Genomic DNA, 22,154 nt, shown 5'->3' on the forward strand with positions numbered 1-22,154 from the left:
ATAAGAACATAAGAGCCATGCTAGATCAGATCATGAGTCCATCTAGTCCAGCATTCTCTTCACACGGTAGCCAACCAACTGTCGATGGGAAATAGCATGTAATAGCATCCTCCCTCTCATGTTCCTCAGCAACTGGTATACAGAGGTGTAACACCTCTGATACTGGAGGTAGCATATAGCCATCAAGACTAGTAGCCATTGTAAGCCCTAGCCTTCATGAATTTGTCTGATCCCCTTTTAAAGTCATCCAAAGTTGGTGGCCACCTTGTGGTAGCTAATTTGATAATTTAGCTATGCCCTGTGTGAAGAAGTACTTTTGTCTGCCCTGAATCTCCCACCAATCAGCTTCTACTATTATGAGAGAAAGAAATGTGCCTCCCTGTCCACTTTCTCCACACCATGCATGATTTTTTTCTACGTTAAACAGTCCCAGACGTTGTAGCCTTTTCTCATAGGAGACTCGTGCACATTCCCTTCCCCTCTCCTCCTTTGGCACAGCTGTGAGGAAGGTTCGGAGCTTCCATTTTAGATTCATAACAGTTGAGTGCGTAGTCTGAACCCTAAACTGAATAAGCATTAGTTAAAACAAGTCAGCTTGCTCAACTATCATTTTGAAGTTGTCTTGTTTCATCTAAACCATTGTTTGCCTAGGTTTCAATGGCATGGCAAGTTGTCATTAATCTAAAATAGAAGTGAACACTTCCAAACCCCTGTTTGTGGCCATGGTATGTGGGGGAACCATATGAGTCCAAGGCTCACTGAGGCAGTTCTTGTAATGCTAAATATAGTTCAGTGTTGCATCCAAAGCAATTGTGTTTATGAAATGTTGTTTTGAGGTGGATACTCTTAGCAAAAGTTTATAATAGGTATCTGGAAGAAAACATTTTATTATTATTATTATTATTTATTTATATAGCACCATCAATGTACATGATATACATTTTTAAAATGTACATGTAAATGTACAATGTACATGATGTACATTTTTTAAAATGTACATTTTTAAAACACATTAATTGTCCATGAGCTGAAGAAGGAGGTAAAGATTTTAAAGGGACAGGATGGATTTGAACATGAGAGATTTAACTCTAACCAGCTGCCTGGGAATTGGAATAGAAATATTTCTCCTCCATTTAAAGTCAAGAAGAGAAAAGCTACATCTTTGAAATCAACAGAGGGGAATAAGGGGCCTAAACAGCCCCAATGATTGATTCAGAATGCCTTGAGACTCACTGTTCTTCCCTTGCCAAGTGGATGGTTGCCAGGTGGTTGCTTGTGCTTTGGCAAAACAAAGCACAAATTGTAGAACATTTGTCAACTTTGCTGGGCCCCTAAGTCAGAATTGACAACGAAGATGTCAGAAGTATAGTTAGATTCCCATATGTAGGTTGTACACAGAAACTGGCAATCCATTTTAACAATAACAGATGGGTTCAGAAAACATGGGAAACGCTTAGTTATAATAATCTATGTAGGTTTTAAGACAACTAATGTTAGAACATGATTTCCAAAGATAGGATTAAAATAGAACATATCTGTATTGAATATGGTGAAAGAGATGTTCAGAAACTGAGTTTTTCATGTTGCTGTGTCTCTTTATTGGTATTTTAAAGCATTTGTGTTTTGTTACTGCCATATTAAGACTTGACAAGGCAGTTCTTCTGACCAAGCTCACTGTGTTTTCTGTTTCTTCTACTAGGTAATATAGACCAAGCACAATATTGTGATCGTATAAAGGGAATTATTGAGCTGTTGGGCAGCAAGTTATCTTTAGATGAGCTGACAAAAATTTGGCGAATACAGGTGAGAATGATGAATACAGAATGGCAAAAAAATTGGCAAATACAGTTTGCCTCAAAGTATAGCTCCTGTGCATACTGAAATACATCTTGGAGTAAGCGGTGTTCTAGAATGTGGCCGGATGGACGTGTGGAGTAGAATATTAAGCTAAGAGGGTGGGGAAGTCTGTTGGAAGGCACAATGTTGAGTAAGTAGCAATTAAAAGTAGCTAGTGCAGGAGTTAGCAACTTGCAACCCTTGACATAATTTCATGCAGCCTATGAATTAACAAAAGCAATGTGTGCCTACTCCAGCAGCCTGCTGGGTGAGGAGGAAGACATAGAGAGGAAGAGAGAGAAGGGGGGGGGCAGAGAGAAAGAGAAAAGAGTTGGCCCCAACCATTTTTGGCTCCAGCCCACCACCGCCACCACCACAGCTGGCATTCAGGCCCTGACAGCCGTGAAAAAATGGGCAACTTTTTTGTCTGCTGATGACACATCTCTAGTTTAGTGTGCCTGGGGCCAGGGTGGATGGGATCCTTAGGTTTGGAATAGGTCTAGATAGGATCTTCTGATTAGAACATTTCTGTGTAAAAAGAGTAAAAGCAATACACGAAAGTTCATACCATAAATAATATCACATTCACCAAGAAACGTAGCTTGTTATTTCTTTTTCATTCTCTCATGAATAAAATCTGATAAAATGTTAATCCTGGTCTGCCTCCCATGGAATTCAAGGAAAGACCCAACACCACCTATATGCATTCATCACACAAACAAGTGTGCCACAGAAAGCAGAATTTGCTATAAGATGTGTATTCTGCTTACCTGCCTTGATATTAAACCCTGTAGGTGTCTTTACGTTGAATTGTTATTTTTTCAAAGCCTAATTAGATCTTGTTTATGTCCTGCTGACCAAGAATGTGAGGCAGGCAAGTTTCCAAGAAGGTGTATGATATTTTCAGGCAATACAAAATCTACACTGATGTTGTATAAGCAAGATAATGAACAAGTTGCTGAGAAAAAACAATCTTGGATAGGATCTCATTCTTCTTTTACAAATGATGAGAGAAATCTAGACATGAACGGTTATGTTGTCTTGAATGACTGCTCTTAGCTACGTTCATTTGACAACACATCTTTGCATGGGTGGATATTTTATTCGGTCCATTCACATGTTCTTATATTATTGGCTTACTCACATTAACTATTGCCCTTTGATAAACAGGTTCAAGATTTGAGAGCTCTGATGCCTCATTCCTTGGTACATGAATCTTCAGAGGAGTTGCTAATGCTAATAGTTTGGAAGGAAATCATTTTTATTCTAATTCCACATAGGTGTTTAAGCCTGTGGGTTCTCTCCTCACCATCTCACAACTTTATTTCAGTGCTTATAAATGAAGTGGCTAAGTCCTCCCATGCACTGAATACATTCAGAGATGATAATACTTTCTATATAGCAGTTAATGATTATCGAAACGCTTAATGAAAATTGCTGTGTGAAAGTTTGTGCTGAAGCCTGTGTGCAAGAATGAAATGAGGACTGTCCCTCCTTTTTACTTCATAGCTAGCTTATGGATTCTTTAGAATATCTGCACAGTATAAAGACAATAAATATGCAACATTTTGCGGCATGATGACAAAGCTGTTCATTCCTGGCATGGTTGCAATAACTTGACGCATTTTAGCTATTGTTTTGAGCACAGTCATCCTGCAAGAAAACCTGTGGGATACTCTGTTTAAAAAAAAGAGTAAGGCTTTGTGTGTGTGTAAATTTCACACCTTATGAAATTTCACACCTTGCAGTCTTATCTTTTTCCAGCCACTGGTTAGTTGTGACTGACTAAGCCGAGTTGTACCAGCACTGCCACAGTTTGATGAGGGGGGAGATGGGATCCTTGTTGCTGGTTAGGGTTAAAGGGGGTTCTTGACCTTGAAAGGTTGAAGTCCACTGTTTTAGGCACACCCTTTCTAATATTCTAAACAGATGTCTTCTGTGATCCAAGGTGTTGTCAGTAGACTGACGTTCCGTGTGCTTTTAACCAAGAATACTTCCTCAATATTTTAGAATTACTTCATTTGTTTAGATCTTAACAATACAATAACATGCTTGGGAACAATTAATATTGTGCACTGCCTGTTCACACAAGTTTGTTCCAACATTTCTTGCATTTTTGCATAATAATTTGGCATGCTGGTTTCAAATACTATGCTAATTAACATTACTATAATGGCTGCTAGCTCTTCTAATATGATAGGTGTTACGTCAGTATCTTATACGTCAGGAATGAGCTCCCTAAGGAGGTTCGCTTGGCACCTACATTGTATGTTTTTAGACGCCAGGTGAAGACCTTTTTATTCTCTCAGCATTTTAACAGTCTATAAATAAATTTTAACTTGGTGTTTTACATTTTTAATTTTGCATTGCTGCTGTTTTTATCCGGTTGGGCTTTTATGTTGTATTTTATAGTATGGTTTTATACTGTTGTTTTATACTTTGAATGTTTTTAATTTTTGTGAACCGCCCAGAGAGCTCCGGCTATTGGGCGGTATAGAAATGTAATAAATAAATAAATAAATTATCTTGATTTAAGACAAGTTGATTCAGCATTCCAGAAGGACGGTCAGTGCAGCTGCTAATTTCTGACATAGCCTAAGCATTTATTTCTGAAATTCTACCTTCCAAATCATTCTAAGATTCTCAAAACAACTATCCCTTTTTAGAGATAAATGAGCATTTGTCTTTAGAGATCATCTAGTGGTAGGCTATTGTGAAACCAACCGCAGCATTCCTCCTAGCTCCTTCAGTCTCCAGAGTATTCAAACCTGAAACTAAAAGTATATCTGAATCATTGTAATGACACATTTAGAAATAGAATCTGCCTTTAACACTTAATGCAAAACCTCTCACAAAATGCACACACTCTGTCCTGATCAAAACTTAAAGGTAAAGCTGCAAAGTCTATCAATGAGTGTGATATTTTTTCAATCTTTTAACTGGGACTGCTGATGTGCTGATTCATTGCTTTCTGCTCTGATATCAGAATACTTTTATTGCTGTTTGTTACATATGATCCTGAGGATGTTTAACAGAAGTCTCTATGTGTTCAGTGTGACTTACTGAAGTGCACAAGATTGTAACCATTCTGTTTAATGTAGATTGCCTTTTTAATAGCCGTTTTCTTACAATTGCTTTCATTTACTTTCCCTTCTTCTCTTTAAAGTCAGGACAGCCATCAACTGTGATAGAGAACATCCACAGTATAATTGCAGCAGCTGCTGTGAAGTTCAGCTCAGACCAGCTCAGTCATCTCTTTGTCCTTATACAGAAGGTGAGGTTTCAGTTGACATAAATCTGCAGGTACAGCTGAAACGTGGAATACATATTTTGAAGTTCACTTGAGCCTGAAGTGCATACTGTGGTCAGCCAAAGCTTGGCTCAATCTGTGTACAACTAATTTTGAGTAAGAATATGAGAAGTACACCAAATGTTAAGACTGAGTCAGTTTCATTCATTAAATTGTGGGATATTGGTGAAAATGTTAGAGATGGTAATAGCATAGAATAGCTTAGGTGATATGTCAAACCAAGTCCTGCTTAAGTAATCACTATAAGGGCCTGCCTGTTACCTAACAAGCTTTCCTTAAGGTGAATGATGAAGGGTTTATGGTGATAGTTCAACTGCTTAGTCCTAAATAAGATGATTGCATCTGAATTTCACTGTAAATATTTATCCTGTATTGAATAGTTGAGTTTTCTGGTTAAAATTAGACTAGCCCTTGCTTGTTTGAATTCTGATTTTGTGTTGGATACACTCAGCTATCAAGTGTGCTGAAGGAATGCTTGCAGAATCAGACAAAAATCCTATTGATGGAATTAGTTCTAACTGTGTGTTCCATTTTCAATTTCTTTGCACTCTGAATCTGTATTTGGTTAAATTCACTGATGGCAAACTTGGATGTTTTGTTCTGTCTGATATGTCTTTGTATTTATCCAGGTGTTGTTATTTTATTTTATTTTTATTTTTTTGTAGAGCTGGGAGTCTGAGAGTGATAGAGTGAGACAAAAACTGTTAAGCTTGATAGGACGTATTGGCCGGGAAGCTCGTGTAGAGACAACCACTGGAAAGGCATGAGTAATAAATTCATTTGTTAAAACTAGACAGATGACAACTTCTGTAACAAATGATGTTAATTATTTCTGTGTGTTTCCTTGTAGGTTCTTGAGGTTCTCTGGGACTTGGCTCATCTCCCTACATTACCCAGTAGTTTGATTCAGCAGGCCTTGGAAGAGCATTTGACAATCCTTAGTGATGCTTATGCAGTGAAGGAAGCAATAAAAAGAAGCTACATCATCAAGTGCATAGAAGATATTAAGAGGGTTGGTTTGATTTGTGTTGTAAAGAGGGTCACCTCCCAAATCTGTAAAAATGTGGTATAAATATATTGCTGAATATATCAGAACTGTATTGGAGATGTAGGAGAGGAAGGACGACTTTTGCTCATTTGAGGTGGCACTGCGAGATGGTGAAAAAGAATATTGGAACAACATAATGGCCTGGTTCAGACAACATGCTAAACCATGCTGCTTAACCACAAAATGGTTAAGGGAATTCATGCATTCCCTTAACCATTTTGTGGTTAAGCAGCATGGTTTAGCATGTTGTCTGAACCAGGCCAATGTAGTTTAGAAATGGTCCCCTGTATAGGAAGTATAGCAGGTCAAGTATGAGCTTGTCCTAGCCAATATATGTTTAATGTTTACAGATACACACATGGTTAATGAATGATACCTATATACACTCTGCCTAACTTTCCGTGATACCACCCTTGTAGCTTGCCCCAAATTGGACACTCCTTTGCCTGAAGCATATTAACAAAATGCCCCTGTCCAAGGCTTTAATAACAAAGGGATTAAAAACAACAACAAAAAGTAAGGCCTAATTTTAATTAAAGGGAGGGAAGCAAAAGACTCTGACTGTAGCGGGGGGTGCTCTTGCTTTGGTGGCCTGAGTTTTTTTTTTGTTTGTTTTTTTTAAACAGTACGTTTTAGTTCTGCGGTTTTCTTCTCTAAAGTTTTTAGCCAAACATTCCATTCCCTGTTTGATTCTGATCTGGAGACAAACTATGGCTAGTGAGTAGCATAGTTTTGCTGGCTTGGATATCACTACGCTATGCTTTATTCGAAACCAAGAAGTTGGTGCACTCAAGAGGAGGAGGGAATGTGTGAGCCCCATGAATTTTCCTGACAACTATACCATGGTTTTAGAAATGATGATGGGACTGAACAGCATGCCTATGTACACCAGTTGCTGGGGAATATGGGTGGGAGGGTACTTTGCACTTGTCCTGCTTTTGGTTTTCCTGTGGGCAGCTGGTTGGCCATTGTGCAAACAGAATGCTGGACTAGATGGACTCTTGGTCTGATCCAGCATGCCTCTTCTTATATTGTTAACATACTTGACCAACTTTTCCATGACTGAACCTCATAATTTTAATTCTGTGGTGATCATAGCCTGTTCTTTAGTTTTATTATTGTTAGCAAAATCTCTCTATATACTACATAGAGAAGAGGCCCAAGAAAAAATAGATTTGGTAGTGGTTATGTGGAATTAAAAACAGCAATAGTACAAACTACAAAAGTGATCTGGAATGGGGAATAAAGCTTTGAGTGTTACTCCATGCAATCATTCTAACTTCACCTATCTATTACTTCTTCTTTTTAAATTAGTCTTCCCAGCATAATAATCCTCAATTTGTGTGGGTGGTACCAGCTTTACGTCAGCTCCACGAAATCACACGTTCATTTATTAAGCAAACCTACCAAAAGCAAGATAAGGTAAGAGCTCTTCTGAGACAAAATTGCATCTTCTGTGGACGAATATAAACAGGAGGGGGAAATGGTTGGGACAGAAAAGTGAATGGTCATATATCTATAAGCTCCCATGGGGGGGGGGGGGAGATTTTTCAGGACTGAAAGGAAGGAAAGGAAAAACAAAATTCAACTTAATATCCTTTCTTTCTGTATATATCATTGAAGGCAGTTAACAATAATGATAAAAGCATTAAACTAGTTATAAAATAATAACAAAATATCAACAGAATAGCAGATAAATTGATTCATGGACAATAAAATAAAACACCATACAGTGGCCAATTAAACAATAGAAGTTCAAAAATTAGGTTGTCCTAAATTAAGACATCTTTGCCTGGCCACTGAAGGACATCAGGTAGGGGGCTAAATGCGCCTTCCTTGTTATTATGTTGTAAATAAATAAAAATATATTAACATTAGAGTTTTTGCTATAAATAGTACTTTATATAGGTGTGACAGTGTTACCATAAATCGAGAAGAATTGAATCCAGTCATGCTTACTTCATATTCATATTTTTGTGTCATTTTAATGGTAATGCTTCATAATATGATCAGATTTGGCTCTGAAAGCAAGAATTTTGTGCTGAGGTAACTAGAATGTTGAATGCTTGGTGCTTTATGCCACATGTCTAGGTGGGATTCCTGGAAATTAGTGAATAGGAGAATGAGGATAGAAAACTTGAGGTCCTTGTTGAATATATGCGCATGGACTGTAGACAGGAAAAATTCCCTTCAAGTATTGAAAGTCTAATTGTATACATTGTAATGTTCTGCTTAATATACTTTTTTCCAATATTTTTGCCAAGAGCATTATTCAGGATTTGAAGAAAAACTTTGAGATAGTGAAATTGGTGACAGGAAGCTTAATAGCATGTCACAGATTGGCTGCGTCAGTGGCTGGCCCTGGAGGCCTATCTGGATCAACATTAGTGGATGGTCGATACACATATCGGGAGGTAAGCAAATTTTTGCTATTAAAAACCAGAAAATTGGAAAAGCCTTAAGTAGAAACAAGTATCTTTTTTTCACTGAGGAAAAATCCGGTGACCTAAGGATTGGAAATTATAAAATATGTTGTAAATTTGAAACACCTCTTTAAAAAGTTTCAGCTGAAATAATTACATTTGCTTTCTTTCCAGTACTTAGAGGCACACCTCAAATTTCTGGCATTTTTCCTTCAAGAAGCCACACTCTACTTAGGATGGAATCGTGCTCGGGAAATCTGGGAATGCCTTGTAACAGGCCAAGATGTTTGTGAGCTAGATCGGGAGGTGAGATTCTGAAAATACAAGTGGGCAGCTCATTTAATATGTAGGGTTTTTGTGAATTACCCTAAAGCAAGTCATGGGTTTCAGCGTGGTTTGGAAACCACCCCAGCCAACCACCCTTGCTGTTTTTGGACATCACGACCACCTGTGCCCCATGAGGTTGGTTATGCTAATTAGGTGGCTCTCAAGTGGGCACATCCAGGAAGAAAAATAAGCCACCATAGTTTATTTTCCTTCTTTGATCATACGAACCCTGTTAGTGAATCAGATATTTAGCGTAGTATAAAACGATATGCAATTTTTACATGGAGCATGAAACATAGTGTGCACTTTGTTCACAGATGTGTTTTGAATGGTTTACGAAAGGACAGCATGATCTTGAGAGTGATGTGCAGCAGCAGCTTTTTAAAGAAAAAATTCTCAAACTGGAGTCCTATGAAATCACTATGAATGGTATGTAAGTACGTTTGCTGCTCCAGATTTCAGAAGTAGTTCTGAATGTTTGCCAGATACTTTAGAATAAAAGTTATGAATGTTACTACTGAAAACTAGGTTGGGTCCAGAGGAACTTGCAGGGATGGGGGTTGGTGGAAGGTGGCTTCCCCAAAACGTGTCATCCAAAGGTCAGGTTGAGTGGAATGAGCTGAGGCGTGGGGATGGGGAGAAAAGGGGAAGCCCTGAAGTGGGGCAAATACTTGCTACTGCCACTTGCAGAAGGTGTCTTCAGTCAATTTTCAGTCTTTCCCCCTTCCTTCCGAGCTCCTCCATGCCACTGTCCACCCCATTCAGTAGTCTCTCCCAACTGCTGGGAGAGGTATGGGCATGGGGGCCGCCAGGGGAGGAGGGAACAGGGAAGTCGCCTCCTACCAGCCTCTTCCCTGTGCATTCCTCTGGCCCCAACCCACTGTGAACAGGTTTCAAGGCTAATTAAATCAGGCTCGTTCCCCATTGGCCTGAAAGCATTTGTCTCTTATAAACTATGTTTCTGATGCTTGTTTAAATGAAACTAGCAGAATTCCTTTAAAATGTTAATTTTTAAAAACAGGTTTTGGTTTGTTTAAGACCTTTTTTGAAAACGTGAACCTCTGTGATCATCGATTGAAACGGCAAGGAACCCAATTGGTAAGCAGCTTTCTATATCCTTGTGCATTTCTCCGGGTTCATTACTGATGCTTTGTAAGATTGAGGATAAAATGGGACCTTACCTATGTATTTAAGCTCTTTGGAAAAAGGATGTATACAAATACTATAAACTATAAATGGACAGCTGCTAATTAAGGCGATCTAATGCTGATGTGAATAATTGACAGAGCTATGCTGCTAACATTGGTGAACAAAAACAAGGCCTATTAAGTTACAGATTTTGACATTTCATTTACTATTTGTATTTTAAGTTAAAGCACATGCTCAAAGGATTTGGCCAAAACAAAGAGCTGACTTTGCAGCAATTCCTTCTTCTTCCTGTCAGGGTAGACAGTTTGACCATTGCTCAATTGATCCACCTGGGTGGGAAGAGTTGTGGGGGGATCAGTTTTGGTAGTAGTTGGCTGACTAAGTCCCTGAAAGGAAACTTAGTCTCCAGGCTGGTTAATCCCAGAAACTGTGTAGATATACTAAATGTTAATACTAAAATCCTCCAAAGGCATAGTAAAGACACGACATGGCAAAAGAATTATACTAATAAATAGTCAGGAGAATTCTGCTGAACCTGCTATGGAGGAAAGAAAACACCCGTGAAAATGTATGTTGGGGTACTTGCTTTTGCCCTTAACCATGATGTGGTTGATGCATTACAGTGAGCTCAACCATCTTTAGGCTTTATCTGGAAATGATGCCTGTCATTTCTGAATATGTAACTAGTTATCTCGTTCTACGTGGCAGGACGGGATGGGATGAATCTCCCTGGAATTAATTAACATAACTGGAGGGGCCCTTATTTGGGTTCTGACTTTGTATAATGGTAGAACATCTGTAAGGGCCATGGATGAAAATGAGCTGCAAGATTAACTTTAGTAAAGAGAGCATCTACTCCTAGGGTTAGGTCAGTACATCAGGTCAAGACTTTATGCTGTGCTGATGCTTCTTTGTGGTCGCGAGGCAAGAGCTGTTGGTAAACTCCTGTTATCCATACTTCAGATGAGGAACAGGAGTGAGGAGAAAGCCTGCTATGTGAGGAATGATGGACTGAGGCAGACGATAGGGCAAGAGTTAAAGGAAAGTTCAGGGGAAGTCTCTGCCCAGGAGATGGGGCTATCTGTCCATTTTCTTCATCCTTGGTAAAGGAGGGTCATCCAATAAGTCAAGCTGTCTACTTGGTCAGAGACAAGGAAGTTCTCTAGAAAATCTGAACTATTTAATAGCATGCTGTATTAAATCATCTAATCCATGTCCTAAGTCTCCTTTCTTTTTTGTGTAGCATGTAGAAAAACTGGAACTAATAGGAATGGATTTTATTTGGAAAATTGCAATGGAGTCACCTGATGAAGAAATAGCTAATGAAGCTATCCAGCTGATAATAAACTATAGTTACATCAATCTAAATCCTAGATTGAAAAAGGTAATAATTTGCCTTTGGTGGTATAAAGGAGGTGGTATAAAGTGGTGATGCTCATACTTGTCCCAGTAAACAAAATATGGGCTGCATTCAGATTATCCTGGAAGCCATGGCTCTGGGAGATTGGGATCAAACAGTGGGAGCCTCAGGCCTTGGCACACTCCCACCTCCCCCTTCCTTCAGATGCAAAAGGAGGAGATTAGAAGTTTCTACTTCTAGTTCATGACAAGCCATGGTTTGCATTTTCATCAAAATATAGCAAGCTGTCACTTGCCACTGACTAGAAGGAGATGTTTTTAATCTCCTCTCTTTGCACATCCAGGAAGGGCAGGAGGGAGTACACTATCTCTCTGTGTGTAGTGATAGCCCTGTAGTTTCTGTATACAGGAACTACTAAAGGTTTTTAATGTAACTTACTAATTTGTATTCTTTTCAGGATTCTGTATCGCTCCATAAGAAATTCATTGCTGATTGTTACACGAGATTAGAAGTAAGAGTCTATAAATATAGTTTTCTTTTTATGTTTCCCCCCTTATATAATAGTACAGCAATTTCCAAATGCTCTATCTTGTGTTGTGCAAAAGCTCCTTCTCTGAACATTAATAAACTGAAGTTTTGTAGAGAAGGGTTCAAAATAAAACTATATCCGTTTGTTGTAGCTTGGAACTGTTACACCAGTTTATAGCTTGTTTACATATTCCCACTGTGGTCCTCAGTGCTGAACAAATTGCTTACTGAAATACTATGAGGTCTTTTTCATTCTAGGCAGCCAGTTCAGCACTTGGTGGTCCAACACTGACACATGCTGTTACCAGAGCTACCAAAATGTTAACAGCAACTGCAATGCCTACTGTGGCAACATCAGTGCAATCTCCATACAGGTAAGATTATGGATCAAAACAGAATGTTATTTACATTGGCTTGTTCTAGAGCATTGGGAATGTCCAAAGAACTTGCACATTCCATCTCCAGATTTTCCCTGACTGTACCAAAGCATAGGTTTAAGCAACCCCTTCTTCTGCACAAATGAATGATTTTATTTTTATATGTACTTCTCAGTGGGATTCACTGCAGAAGGGAGTTGCCAGAATAGTGATGCAAATCTGGTTGCAAGAAGATGGGTTTGAGTAAGCACCATTTTTGAGGTTTGCTCAACTCATGGCATCCTGAAATGAGAAAAGAATTGTTTTGGAAAACCAAGTGACACTTATTCCATTTCCAGACAAGCAGTACTCAAACCGCTCCTGTCTTTAACAAGTGTGGTAACTGTGTAACCTTTTACAAATAATTTGTGCACATCCAGTTATATATGCTTGCTTTAGACAGCTGATTAAATAGATAAAAGCTGATAATAATAGTTGTTCACAAAAGATATACCAAGCATCATGCAAGTGGTAGAAGTATGCAGCTGGGCTGTACCTGTTAAACAGCAGCACTGCTGTAAGAAATCTTAAATCTAAATGTTCCTTGCCTGTAATGTTGTTTTTACTGCTGTTTATTGTTTTGTTCCTTAGTATTTGCTTCTTTTGTTCTTTATATTCATAAGCTGCCTTTGTTTAATGTAATAGAAGAGCAGAATATAAGTATCAAATTAAAAATTGAAATGGCACGACATGCAGCCATCTGCAGAAGCCAATGCAACTTCCCAGATTTTCCAAATGGACCATCCCCTCTCCCCTCTCTTATTAACCCTGAAGAGGAGGGCAAACCGGTTAGCCTAAAGAACTGTAGTAACTTGCAATGCTGGCTTCTTCTCAACCCTAACCCTCAAACCCACTCCCCCACCCCCTGTAATATAACTCTTGGTATTTGATACCTATTTTTCTGCATTAACATTGATGATGCACTTCATATAGCTTTTCATTTTGGAATAAAGTGTGCCTCACATATCAAAAACCTATGAAAATCTGGAATAAGGTTACTGTTTATTCTGCTCCATTTCTCTTGCTGGGCAAAATTAGGGTTAAAGTACATGTTAAGGGAGATATGAGTCTTCTGCTGAAAATGGAGATTTTGCATCACTTCCTCTTCCACCCCAATCCCATCTCTTCACTGCTAGCGTCTAGTCACTTAGAATGCACAGCATAATCAAACTCAAGCGTTTCTCCACCTGTCCCTTACTTCATTAGCTAAAGTGGAGCAGTATGGAATGTAAATTCTCATCATGCATCCCCTCTCTCTCTTTTTTCATGGTCTGTTACTAGGGGAAAGAGGAGATGACATGGGACTGCTGTTTTCAGTAGCAACCACATTTCCCTTAATGTGTAGTTCTAACCCACTATAGTATGTAAGTAGCCAAAGCCAACTCCTTGGGTATTTCACCTTGGAACTGAACTCCAAGGTCTGCATACTCTTTAATGGCAAGGAGTTTGTTTAGGCCTGTACCAGATGAGGCCCACACGGGTAGTGTTGGTGGCTTTTGTTGGTGTTCTCTAGGAACTGAACTGAGACCTCATCCAAATCTCTGCTACTTATTTTGACTGCAATCTCCAGGTCGACGAAACTTGTAATAATTGAGAGACTGCTACTATTGGCAGAACGCTACGTCATCACTATAGAGGTAAAAAAAAAATTGTGTTGGAAGCCCTGCTTCTTTAGTTTGAGCTAGTGAGTGGTCCAGTTAATAGAATGCTGGGTTTGTATCTGGGAGACGGGTTCAGGTTCCACACATACTGTAGATACATTATATAGCCTAAGTCAAGCCAGCACCTCTTAGCCCCCGCCCTTGCCTATAAAGGAAAACTTGCCTGCAGTGAAAAACATGAGCAAGAATGACAAGAACCAGCATAAAAACATACATTCTCTATCTGTATCTACCAAGGAAGTAGGATGGCTTAAGATGATTGACACAGAATAACCATAGCAGCCTGGCTGGGATATAGGTGTGGTTCCAGCCTTGAAGTGAGCAGCTCCAGGAGTTTCAGTCTCCCAAAGTCCCTTAAGACCAACGTCATTACCTTTATATAAATCTGTGATGCAACCACACATGGAATTGTGTGTACGATTCTGGTCACTACACCTCAAAAAGGATAGCGTGGAGCTGGAAAAAGTGCAGAAAGGGGCAATCAAAACAGTCAAGGTGCTGGAGCAATTTCCCTATGAGGAAGGGTTAAATGGGGTCTTTTAGCTTAGGAAAAAAGCAAGTAAAGGGGGGAACATGGTAGAAGTGCCTGAAATCGTGCATGATGTGGACATAGTGGATCTCATAATACTACAACCAGGGGTGATCCAATAAAGTTGAATAGTGGGAGAATTATAACAGACAAAAGGAAATACTATTTAATACACAGTGTAGTGAAATTATGTAATCACTGCCACAAGATGTAGTGACGGCAACTAATTTAGATGGCTTGAAAGAGCATCTTTTCAAGGTGCTACAGGGAAGGAATCAGTGAAAACCACTGCTGCATCCTCATCTTCCTAGGTTCAAAAATGGATTCAAGTCTGTGTATCTCAGGGTGGTTTTGAAGGCTAAACAGAGTTGAATTGCATGTGCTATATAAATAATGATTCCTTGTGATAGTTAAAATACAAGGAAGATTTTTAATTCTACATCTTAGGCCGCTTTAAGTTCTTAATAATTTTTTAATGATGTACTTTAAAGATCACTTTTACTTTCTTTCTGTAGGACCTTTACTCTGTTCCTCGTACTATTCTACCTCATGGTGCCTCCTTTCATGGACATCTTTTAACCCTTAATATTACGTATGAGTCTACCAAAGATACCTTTACAGTAGAGGTATGCTTACATAATTTTACTGCATGACTTTGGAAGTACTCCTAGGTATGTGAAAATGTCTGATAAAGAGGGAATTGAGAGTGGAGTAAATTACGTAGTAGGATTATTGTATGCTGAACAAATGGAACTTGGGAGATGGCACAGGGCACAGTTGTATGTACTTCCCCCTTATGTGTTACAAGGGCTACTGGTTTCTAGACAATGTTAATTCCTACAATTGAGAGCATGAATGAACCAAACTAACTTGCCTTTATTTTTACAGGCTCATAGCAATGAAACCATAGGAAGTGTCAGATGGAAGATAGCAAAACTGTTGAATGCTCCTGTGGACAACATACAGATATTTGCAAATGAAAGTTTGGTATGTTAGGACCATTGTAACTTGATTCCAAATTTGTATAGTCTGCTAACGCTAAGAAAAAATCTTTTACATTTCAGTTAACAGTGAATAAAGATCAAAAGCTTCTTCACCAGCTAGGCTTCTCTGATGAACAAGCACTTACTGTAAAGACATCAGGAAGTGGAACCCCATCAGCAAGCTCTGCTGATTCCTCCACCAGCTCCAGCAACAGCAGTAGTGTCTTCAGTTCATCATACGCAATGGAACAGGTAGAGCATGTGAAGGGATGCAATGTGGATTTTTCACATTTGTCATTTATTAAGTTGTCATGTTGCTGTCAAACAGGGTTAGTTTCTTTTATCATTTAAAAGTGCTTTCTGTTTCTTTGGTTTATGCTTACCCTTGCATTTGCCATTAATCAATACTCAAAAACGTCACAAAATGAATTCAGCTGAATTAGAATCTTCTGAGACACGAACGATGTGGTTTATTTACTATACAGGTTATTCTGTATATTCTTTGTTTATCGAAATGCAAAATCTGCTAAAGCCTTAATAGATGACATATCTGCTTCCTTTACAAAGAAATAGATGCAAATCCATCAAAGGGTAAATGCAAGAATTACCTCTCCATTTGGAGATGTTAGAAACTTGTTCCTTGATTGTAGGCTTCTCAAGAAGTTTACAAATCAGACAGGAAAAGGATGAGGAAAAATACTGGTATGGATAATATTTGAAACCTTGTTGTTGTTTTTAACTAACTACCACCATCCCAGTCTAATTGAGATCGTAAGTAAAGTTAATAGGAAAGGTTAGCACTTTACTGTACTGATTATCTTTATTTATTTGCTTAAGCCAGGACTCAAGTGGGCATTTGAGAAACAAATGCATCTGTTTTTCTTGAAATTGTTCAAACTCTAATCAGAAATGCAAAAAAGTAGAAAGTGTTTCCATCTCCCAAAGCTGTTTAGGACAAATATTTGGTCTCTGGACCACTGATGTGTATGACTAGTCATAATCAATGACACAATTCAGAATTCTGAGATGTATTTTGTTGACTCGGTAGACTTCCTCCAAGATGTATAAAAAAACAGAGTATTGCCAGTGAAGCTCTGATTTCATTGGCAGAATTTCATATGAACTCTGCTTAGGAGATACATAGGAGTCAATGTTAAAGTGCTGTCTTGTTGACAAGTAGTTGACATCCTCAGGCCAGGTTTAAAAATCGTGTTGCTTGCTTTTTTCTTTTTTTAAAAAAAAAATGAGAACCTTATCAAATTGCTTTAAAGAGGTGGGGGAACTAATTGTGTGTTCTTAATCCTCAGGAAAAATCCCTCCCTGGAGTGGTAATGGCCCTCGTGTGTAATGTGTTTGACATGCTTTACCAGCTTGCTAATTTAGAGGAGCCAAGGTAAGTAGCATTGTTGACACACGATAGAAATGCTGTGGCTGCAGAGTTTAAACGGCTGTAAGCTTATAAAACATTTACAAGTGGACACAGACTCCACTCCAGCAGAAATTGAGTGTATTATTTGTTTTTTATACTCGTCAGGATTACTTTGAGAGTACGGAGGCTTCTTTTGTTGATTCCTACTGACCCAGCTATTCAGGAAGCTCTTGATCAGCTAGATTCTCTTGGACGGAAGGTATCTACTTTTCTGCTAACTACAAATATAAAAATCACAGTTGTCTAGTTTTACTCATGCCTTGCCATTGGGATTGGAATAAATAGTATGAGACTTAAGTAGGACATTAAGCAACTTTGCTGGCTTTGAATTAGTGCCAACGAATCTGGCTTGTAAGCAGTACAAAAAGCTACAGAATCACTAGCTGTCATGGAATAAAATTTGAACAATCACTGACTAAGTTAATTACGGGTAAAATGGCATGTTGATTTTGGAAAATGAGTATTTCCTTTGCTTGACGCACATGCCTTCCTTCCAGGGATTCACCCAGCACGGCTAATGTGCTTACCATCACTAGGACAGAAAAATATTGCAGTGTTAGCACAACCATGTATTAGCTTGCATGCCTCAACCCTAAAGATGCGGCAGAATCTATTACCTTTAATGTATTTCCATTTAAGCCACAGGCTCATTTAACCCTCAACTTAACATTGCTAGCCCAGCTGCCTATGTTGGATAGTAGCAAACAGGCATTGGGTCCTAAACTCATTCCGTGGAAGCTAACAAATTTCATAAAAAATTATCTGAGGAAGAGAGGACATTTAGATGGTCAGAATTTACTTCTAAAAATGAGGTAGATATTACAAAAGAATACTAATTAGAGGGAGATATGTTATTATATATTGTTTTGGCTCTGAATAAGAGCAGTTGTGTCACCAGTTCTTCAAAAAAAAATGGACTGTTTTTGAAAGTTTGTTATTGTATAGGGTATGGAGGAAAGTTGAGAATTTCTTGATTTAGGAAGTGTAGGACTCTTGAGGGCTAGATATGATGATTATATACTCAGAGCAACCTACTAATATTTTTCTGTGCTTACTCTTTTCTCAGAAAACATTACTATCTGAATCAAATTCTCAGTCTTCAAAATCCCCATCACTTTCTACAAAGCATCAACACCAGCCTAGTGCTACTTCAATACTTGAAAGTCTTTTCAGGTCTTTTGCTCCAGGGATGTCTACATTTCGAGTACTTTACAATCTTGAGGTATGAGTACATTTGGGGGTGGGTGGGTCTTCACTCAATGGTAGAGCACATGCTTTACCTGCAGAAGGTCTCAAGTTCAGTCTCCAGGTAAGCCTGGAAAAGATTTCTGTCTGAAACCCTAGAGAGCTACTACCAGTGTAGCCAGAATTGAGCTGAATAGTCACTCGGGGCAAGGCCTCTTTCTAGTATAGCAAAATACATTAACTCAGTGCTTGCTATGACTATCATGGCATCAAAAAGTCAGCTTTTGGTGGGCCTGCAACAATTCTAATGAATTTGTGATGTAAAAGTGTAGTTTATTGTATTATTATATTCCAGGGTTCTCAACAGGTGATTTTTGTATTATCCCCATAGTAGTAACTCTCTGCTCTCTGCAAGTCACCCGGACATCAGTTTATCAACTACTCAGGTCCCACGTGGCACTCCTTCTCACCTTGCAATCTCTGTCTTTCACTCTTTTAATGTTTACTGGTATTACAAACTCCCATAACCACTCTCTTGAAATGCAGGCAATTGGTACAAGCCTTGAAATACACTTTATGAAAACTTTGTTAGTCTTCAGGGTGCAACTTGTATTACTTCAAATGGTGTGATAGATGTTGATAAAGGTATTAACTGACTGCATTGAAAGGACCCACTGAATTCAACTGATAAAGGGGAAAATGCCATTGTACAGTGAGTTACTTCTGAATGGCAGTGTTGTTACAGCACAGTATAAACTGTTGCACAGCTGAGCCAGAAATCAGGCTTTGCTCTTGGGTAAGAGAGGCTTAGCTGATTGCTTCATTGACATTCTGCCACTTCTCTGAAGTCTGTGGATATTTTTCAGGTCCTGAGTTCCAAGTTAATGCCTACAGCAGATGATGAAATGGCAAGAAATTGTGCCAAATCTTTTTGTGAAAATTTCCTCAGAGCAGGTGGACTGAGGTTAGTTTTTTAAACATTTCTTTTCAGCTAGTCAATTCTCTAATCCTCCAGCAATGTGAAAAATAAATATTTGAGCATTCACAACTAAGTGAAAATTAAATAATTGAATTATGCTCTCAGTAGTAATATTTGAACAGCTCCTTCAGATATTGTGGGGACAACATAAATAGCTTTATCACACTAAATAATTTTCAGTTCTCATCTTCTCAGTTGTTAACATCTTATATGCATGTCTTCTTCATGCATCCTAGGTAAAAATGTGTCACAACTGCAATGCACTCTAGGTATTCTGGCTGCCACCTTTTTAACACTGCAGTCAGTGATACTTCTTTTTCTCCTGTATTTCTACTCAAGTGTTTTTCAGGAAACATCTTTTTTTAAAAAAAGAAAAAGGTGCTGCTTTCTTTCTCAGAACTGTGACTAATGTTCCAAAATAATTTTGCACAATAAAATTGTTGTGATGCGAAATAGCAATCCAGATCACTTCAGAAATGTGCACCCCAGCAATTCACATGTGGCCTGGTTTCTGAAACCACAGGAAGGTCAGGAAGTAACTTTTGTCACATCTACTCCCACCCACATCAGACAGCCAAGTTTAAGAGCGGCAAGTATTGACATGTCACAGCCATGATACGTTTTTATTGGCAACTCACCATAAACCAGGAGATTGCCACTAAAACTGTAGCCCTCCTAAATGGGAAAAAAGCCTAAGATGGTACTGTGCTGTTGACTCCTGAATGTATACTTCCCTTTCAATGGGACTAGACAGTTTTGGGCAGTGAGATGAGGTTAAGTATATCATAGTAGTAGCATGTGAATCTTAGTCTTCTCAGACTGCTGCTACTTTCTGACTTCCTACACAAAGACAGCAATCTTCAATATAGGGTGCTGGTTTTACTTGCACTGAAACATCATGTGGAAGGACAAAATCTGTTTGACAGACTTTTACATGTTTTAAAATATATATCTGTTTTTTTAAAAATGTATTTTCCAGTTTGGTGGTGAATGTTATGCAGAGAGACTCCATTCCGTCAGAAGTGGACTATGAAACAAGACAGGGAGTGTATTCAATCTGTCTACAGCTGGCAAGGTATGTGATTGACTTTCTCAAGGGAGAGTGATTTGGCACAAAATCTACTCAAAATCTCCAGCCTCAAGGGTATGCAGTCATCTGTGACATGCAGTTCTTTTTATGTTCAGGTTTTTGCTTGTTGGTCAAACAATGCCTCCGTTGCTTGATGAAGATATTGTTAAATATGGAGTGGAAACACTGTCTTCACGCCCATTCCGTAATGTGAACCGACAAACTACCAGGCAGATGTCAATTTGTGGAACCCCAGAGAAGTCATCCTATCGGCAGCTCTCCGTTTCAGACAGGTCTTCCATAAGAGTAGAGGAGATAATGCCTGCTGCGCGGGTTGCAATACAAGTAAGTAGGGCCAGTGTGATAGCAATGACCCAGTTAAAAGGCTTGGCTCATGCATTCCCTATACAGAATTGCACTATCTTTTTAAGCCACTGGCTTGCCATCTCCTGGTAATAGACTATTTCCATCCATCTTCCTGGGATTTTACCTGCAAAATGCCTTCTTGCCTTATGCTTAGGGTAAAAAAAACCCACCTCTTTTCTTTCAGACAATGGAAGCAAATGACTTCACGTCTACAGTGGCTTGTTTCATGCGGCTCTCATGGGCTGCTGCTGCAGGGCGGCTTGACCTGGTGGGGAGCAGCCAGCCAATAAAAGAAAGTAACACACTGTTTCCTGTTGGGATTCGTAACCGGCTTAGCAGCTCAGGTACTCCACTAGTTTTAACTGAATTAAACAGCACAGGCTTATTCATTGACACCAGCAATATGCTACTCATGTAAGGTTTTATCATCCCTGTAGCTATTCAATCCTAACTTAAGAGAGCTAAATCTTAAGCTTTGAAAAACTTTTGACCTATTACAGGAAGCAATTGCAGCTCAGGGAGTGAAGGAGAACCAACAGCTCTGCATGCTGGGATCTGTGTCAGGCAGCATTCTGTATCGACCAAAGATGCCCTGATTGCTGGCGAGGCCTTGTCTCTCTTAGTGACGTGCCTGCAGCTCCGCAGCCAGCAACTGGGTAGGTTCAAGAGAAGCTCCTTAACTCTACACCATATAAACTAAATCCTGTTGCGCCACAAAGGGCCCAATCCTTCATTTTCACCATCCCGACTCTCCTCTCACTTTTGCTTTTCCTCTGTTTCTGTTCAACTCCCCCATTGTACTGAAATTACATAATGCTATCAGCATTTATAAATGATACGTTAATACCAGTAAAGCAAATTGACAATCTAAGGCTGTGTTTATCTTAGGATCGTTCTACAACCTCCCTTGTGTTGCTGACTTCATCATAGACATACTACTTGGCTCACCCAGTGCTGAGGTGAGTGGCTTGCATTTATATTCAGAAGAGTGCTTTTGCGTGGAGATCCCAGTGGGGTATGGTCTGTTTTATCCTTCACATGGATGAACATCCATGGAAGAGACATCTGATAAGTGTTTGCTATAGTTAGATGTCACTTAGGTTGCTACTCATGCTATTGATTTATCAAACAAAAAAAAATTTAGAATAAGAAAGCTGTGCTACTTAGGGGACTCAGATTCTGAGAATTAATCTAGCTACACTCATTTTTACTTCTTTTTACAGCAAGGATAGGCAACTTGTAGGCCAAAACATCTGGAAAGCCACAACTCCCATGATTCCTCACTATTGACTAGGACTTATGGGAATTGTAGGCCAAAACATCTGGAGGGTCAGAAGTTGCCCACGCCTTGTTTTACAAGTATGCTACTTTAAAACTGAAACAACGGTTTGCCTTGATCTGTGATAAGTCATTACTTCAGCAACCTAACTAATAAGGAATATAAATTACCAACACTTTCTACATATATAGAATTGTCTACTTCTAAAATTTGATTAACCTTGGTACTGCTTAACTTTGCTTTTGATGTAGAAGCCCTTTGAAGGATGAGTGTTTGT

At 38.9% G+C, this 22,154-nt stretch overlaps 1 protein-coding gene across 2 annotated transcripts in view; it reads left to right on the forward strand.

The window, feature by feature from the left end:
- USP24 (ubiquitin specific peptidase 24) overlaps positions 1 to 22,154 on the forward strand; it is a 95,119-nt gene that overhangs the window by 24,898 nt on the left and 48,067 nt on the right. Inside the window, exons 12-36 of one of the 2 annotated variants that reach the window (XM_063138420.1) lie at positions 1,700 to 1,803; positions 5,003 to 5,110; positions 5,812 to 5,907; positions 5,997 to 6,158; positions 7,509 to 7,616; positions 8,459 to 8,608; positions 8,792 to 8,923; positions 9,262 to 9,373; positions 9,966 to 10,042; positions 11,337 to 11,477; positions 11,911 to 11,964; positions 12,240 to 12,355; positions 13,968 to 14,034; positions 15,103 to 15,213; positions 15,476 to 15,574; positions 15,652 to 15,822; positions 16,878 to 16,963; positions 17,105 to 17,198; positions 18,066 to 18,221; positions 19,051 to 19,148; positions 20,143 to 20,238; positions 20,349 to 20,577; positions 20,783 to 20,942; positions 21,099 to 21,254; positions 21,487 to 21,557. In XM_063138420.1, coding sequence (XP_062994490.1) covers positions 1,700 to 1,803; positions 5,003 to 5,110; positions 5,812 to 5,907; positions 5,997 to 6,158; positions 7,509 to 7,616; positions 8,459 to 8,608; positions 8,792 to 8,923; positions 9,262 to 9,373; positions 9,966 to 10,042; positions 11,337 to 11,477; positions 11,911 to 11,964; positions 12,240 to 12,355; positions 13,968 to 14,034; positions 15,103 to 15,213; positions 15,476 to 15,574; positions 15,652 to 15,822; positions 16,878 to 16,963; positions 17,105 to 17,198; positions 18,066 to 18,221; positions 19,051 to 19,148; positions 20,143 to 20,238; positions 20,349 to 20,577; positions 20,783 to 20,942; positions 21,099 to 21,254; positions 21,487 to 21,557 — 2,954 coding nt within the window. The remainder of the gene's footprint in view (positions 1 to 1,699; positions 1,804 to 5,002; positions 5,111 to 5,811; positions 5,908 to 5,996; positions 6,159 to 7,508; positions 7,617 to 8,458; positions 8,609 to 8,791; positions 8,924 to 9,261; positions 9,374 to 9,965; positions 10,043 to 11,336; positions 11,478 to 11,910; positions 11,965 to 12,239; positions 12,356 to 13,967; positions 14,035 to 15,102; positions 15,214 to 15,475; positions 15,575 to 15,651; positions 15,823 to 16,877; positions 16,964 to 17,104; positions 17,199 to 18,065; positions 18,222 to 19,050; positions 19,149 to 20,142; positions 20,239 to 20,348; positions 20,578 to 20,782; positions 20,943 to 21,098; positions 21,255 to 21,486; positions 21,558 to 22,154) is intronic. The other variant, XM_063138428.1, reaches the window with a different exon arrangement.

The sequence above is a fragment of the Elgaria multicarinata genome, chromosome 1 (assembly GCF_023053635.1).
Source record: "Elgaria multicarinata webbii isolate HBS135686 ecotype San Diego chromosome 1, rElgMul1.1.pri, whole genome shotgun sequence".
Lineage (NCBI taxonomy): Eukaryota > Metazoa > Chordata > Lepidosauria > Squamata > Anguidae > Elgaria > Elgaria multicarinata.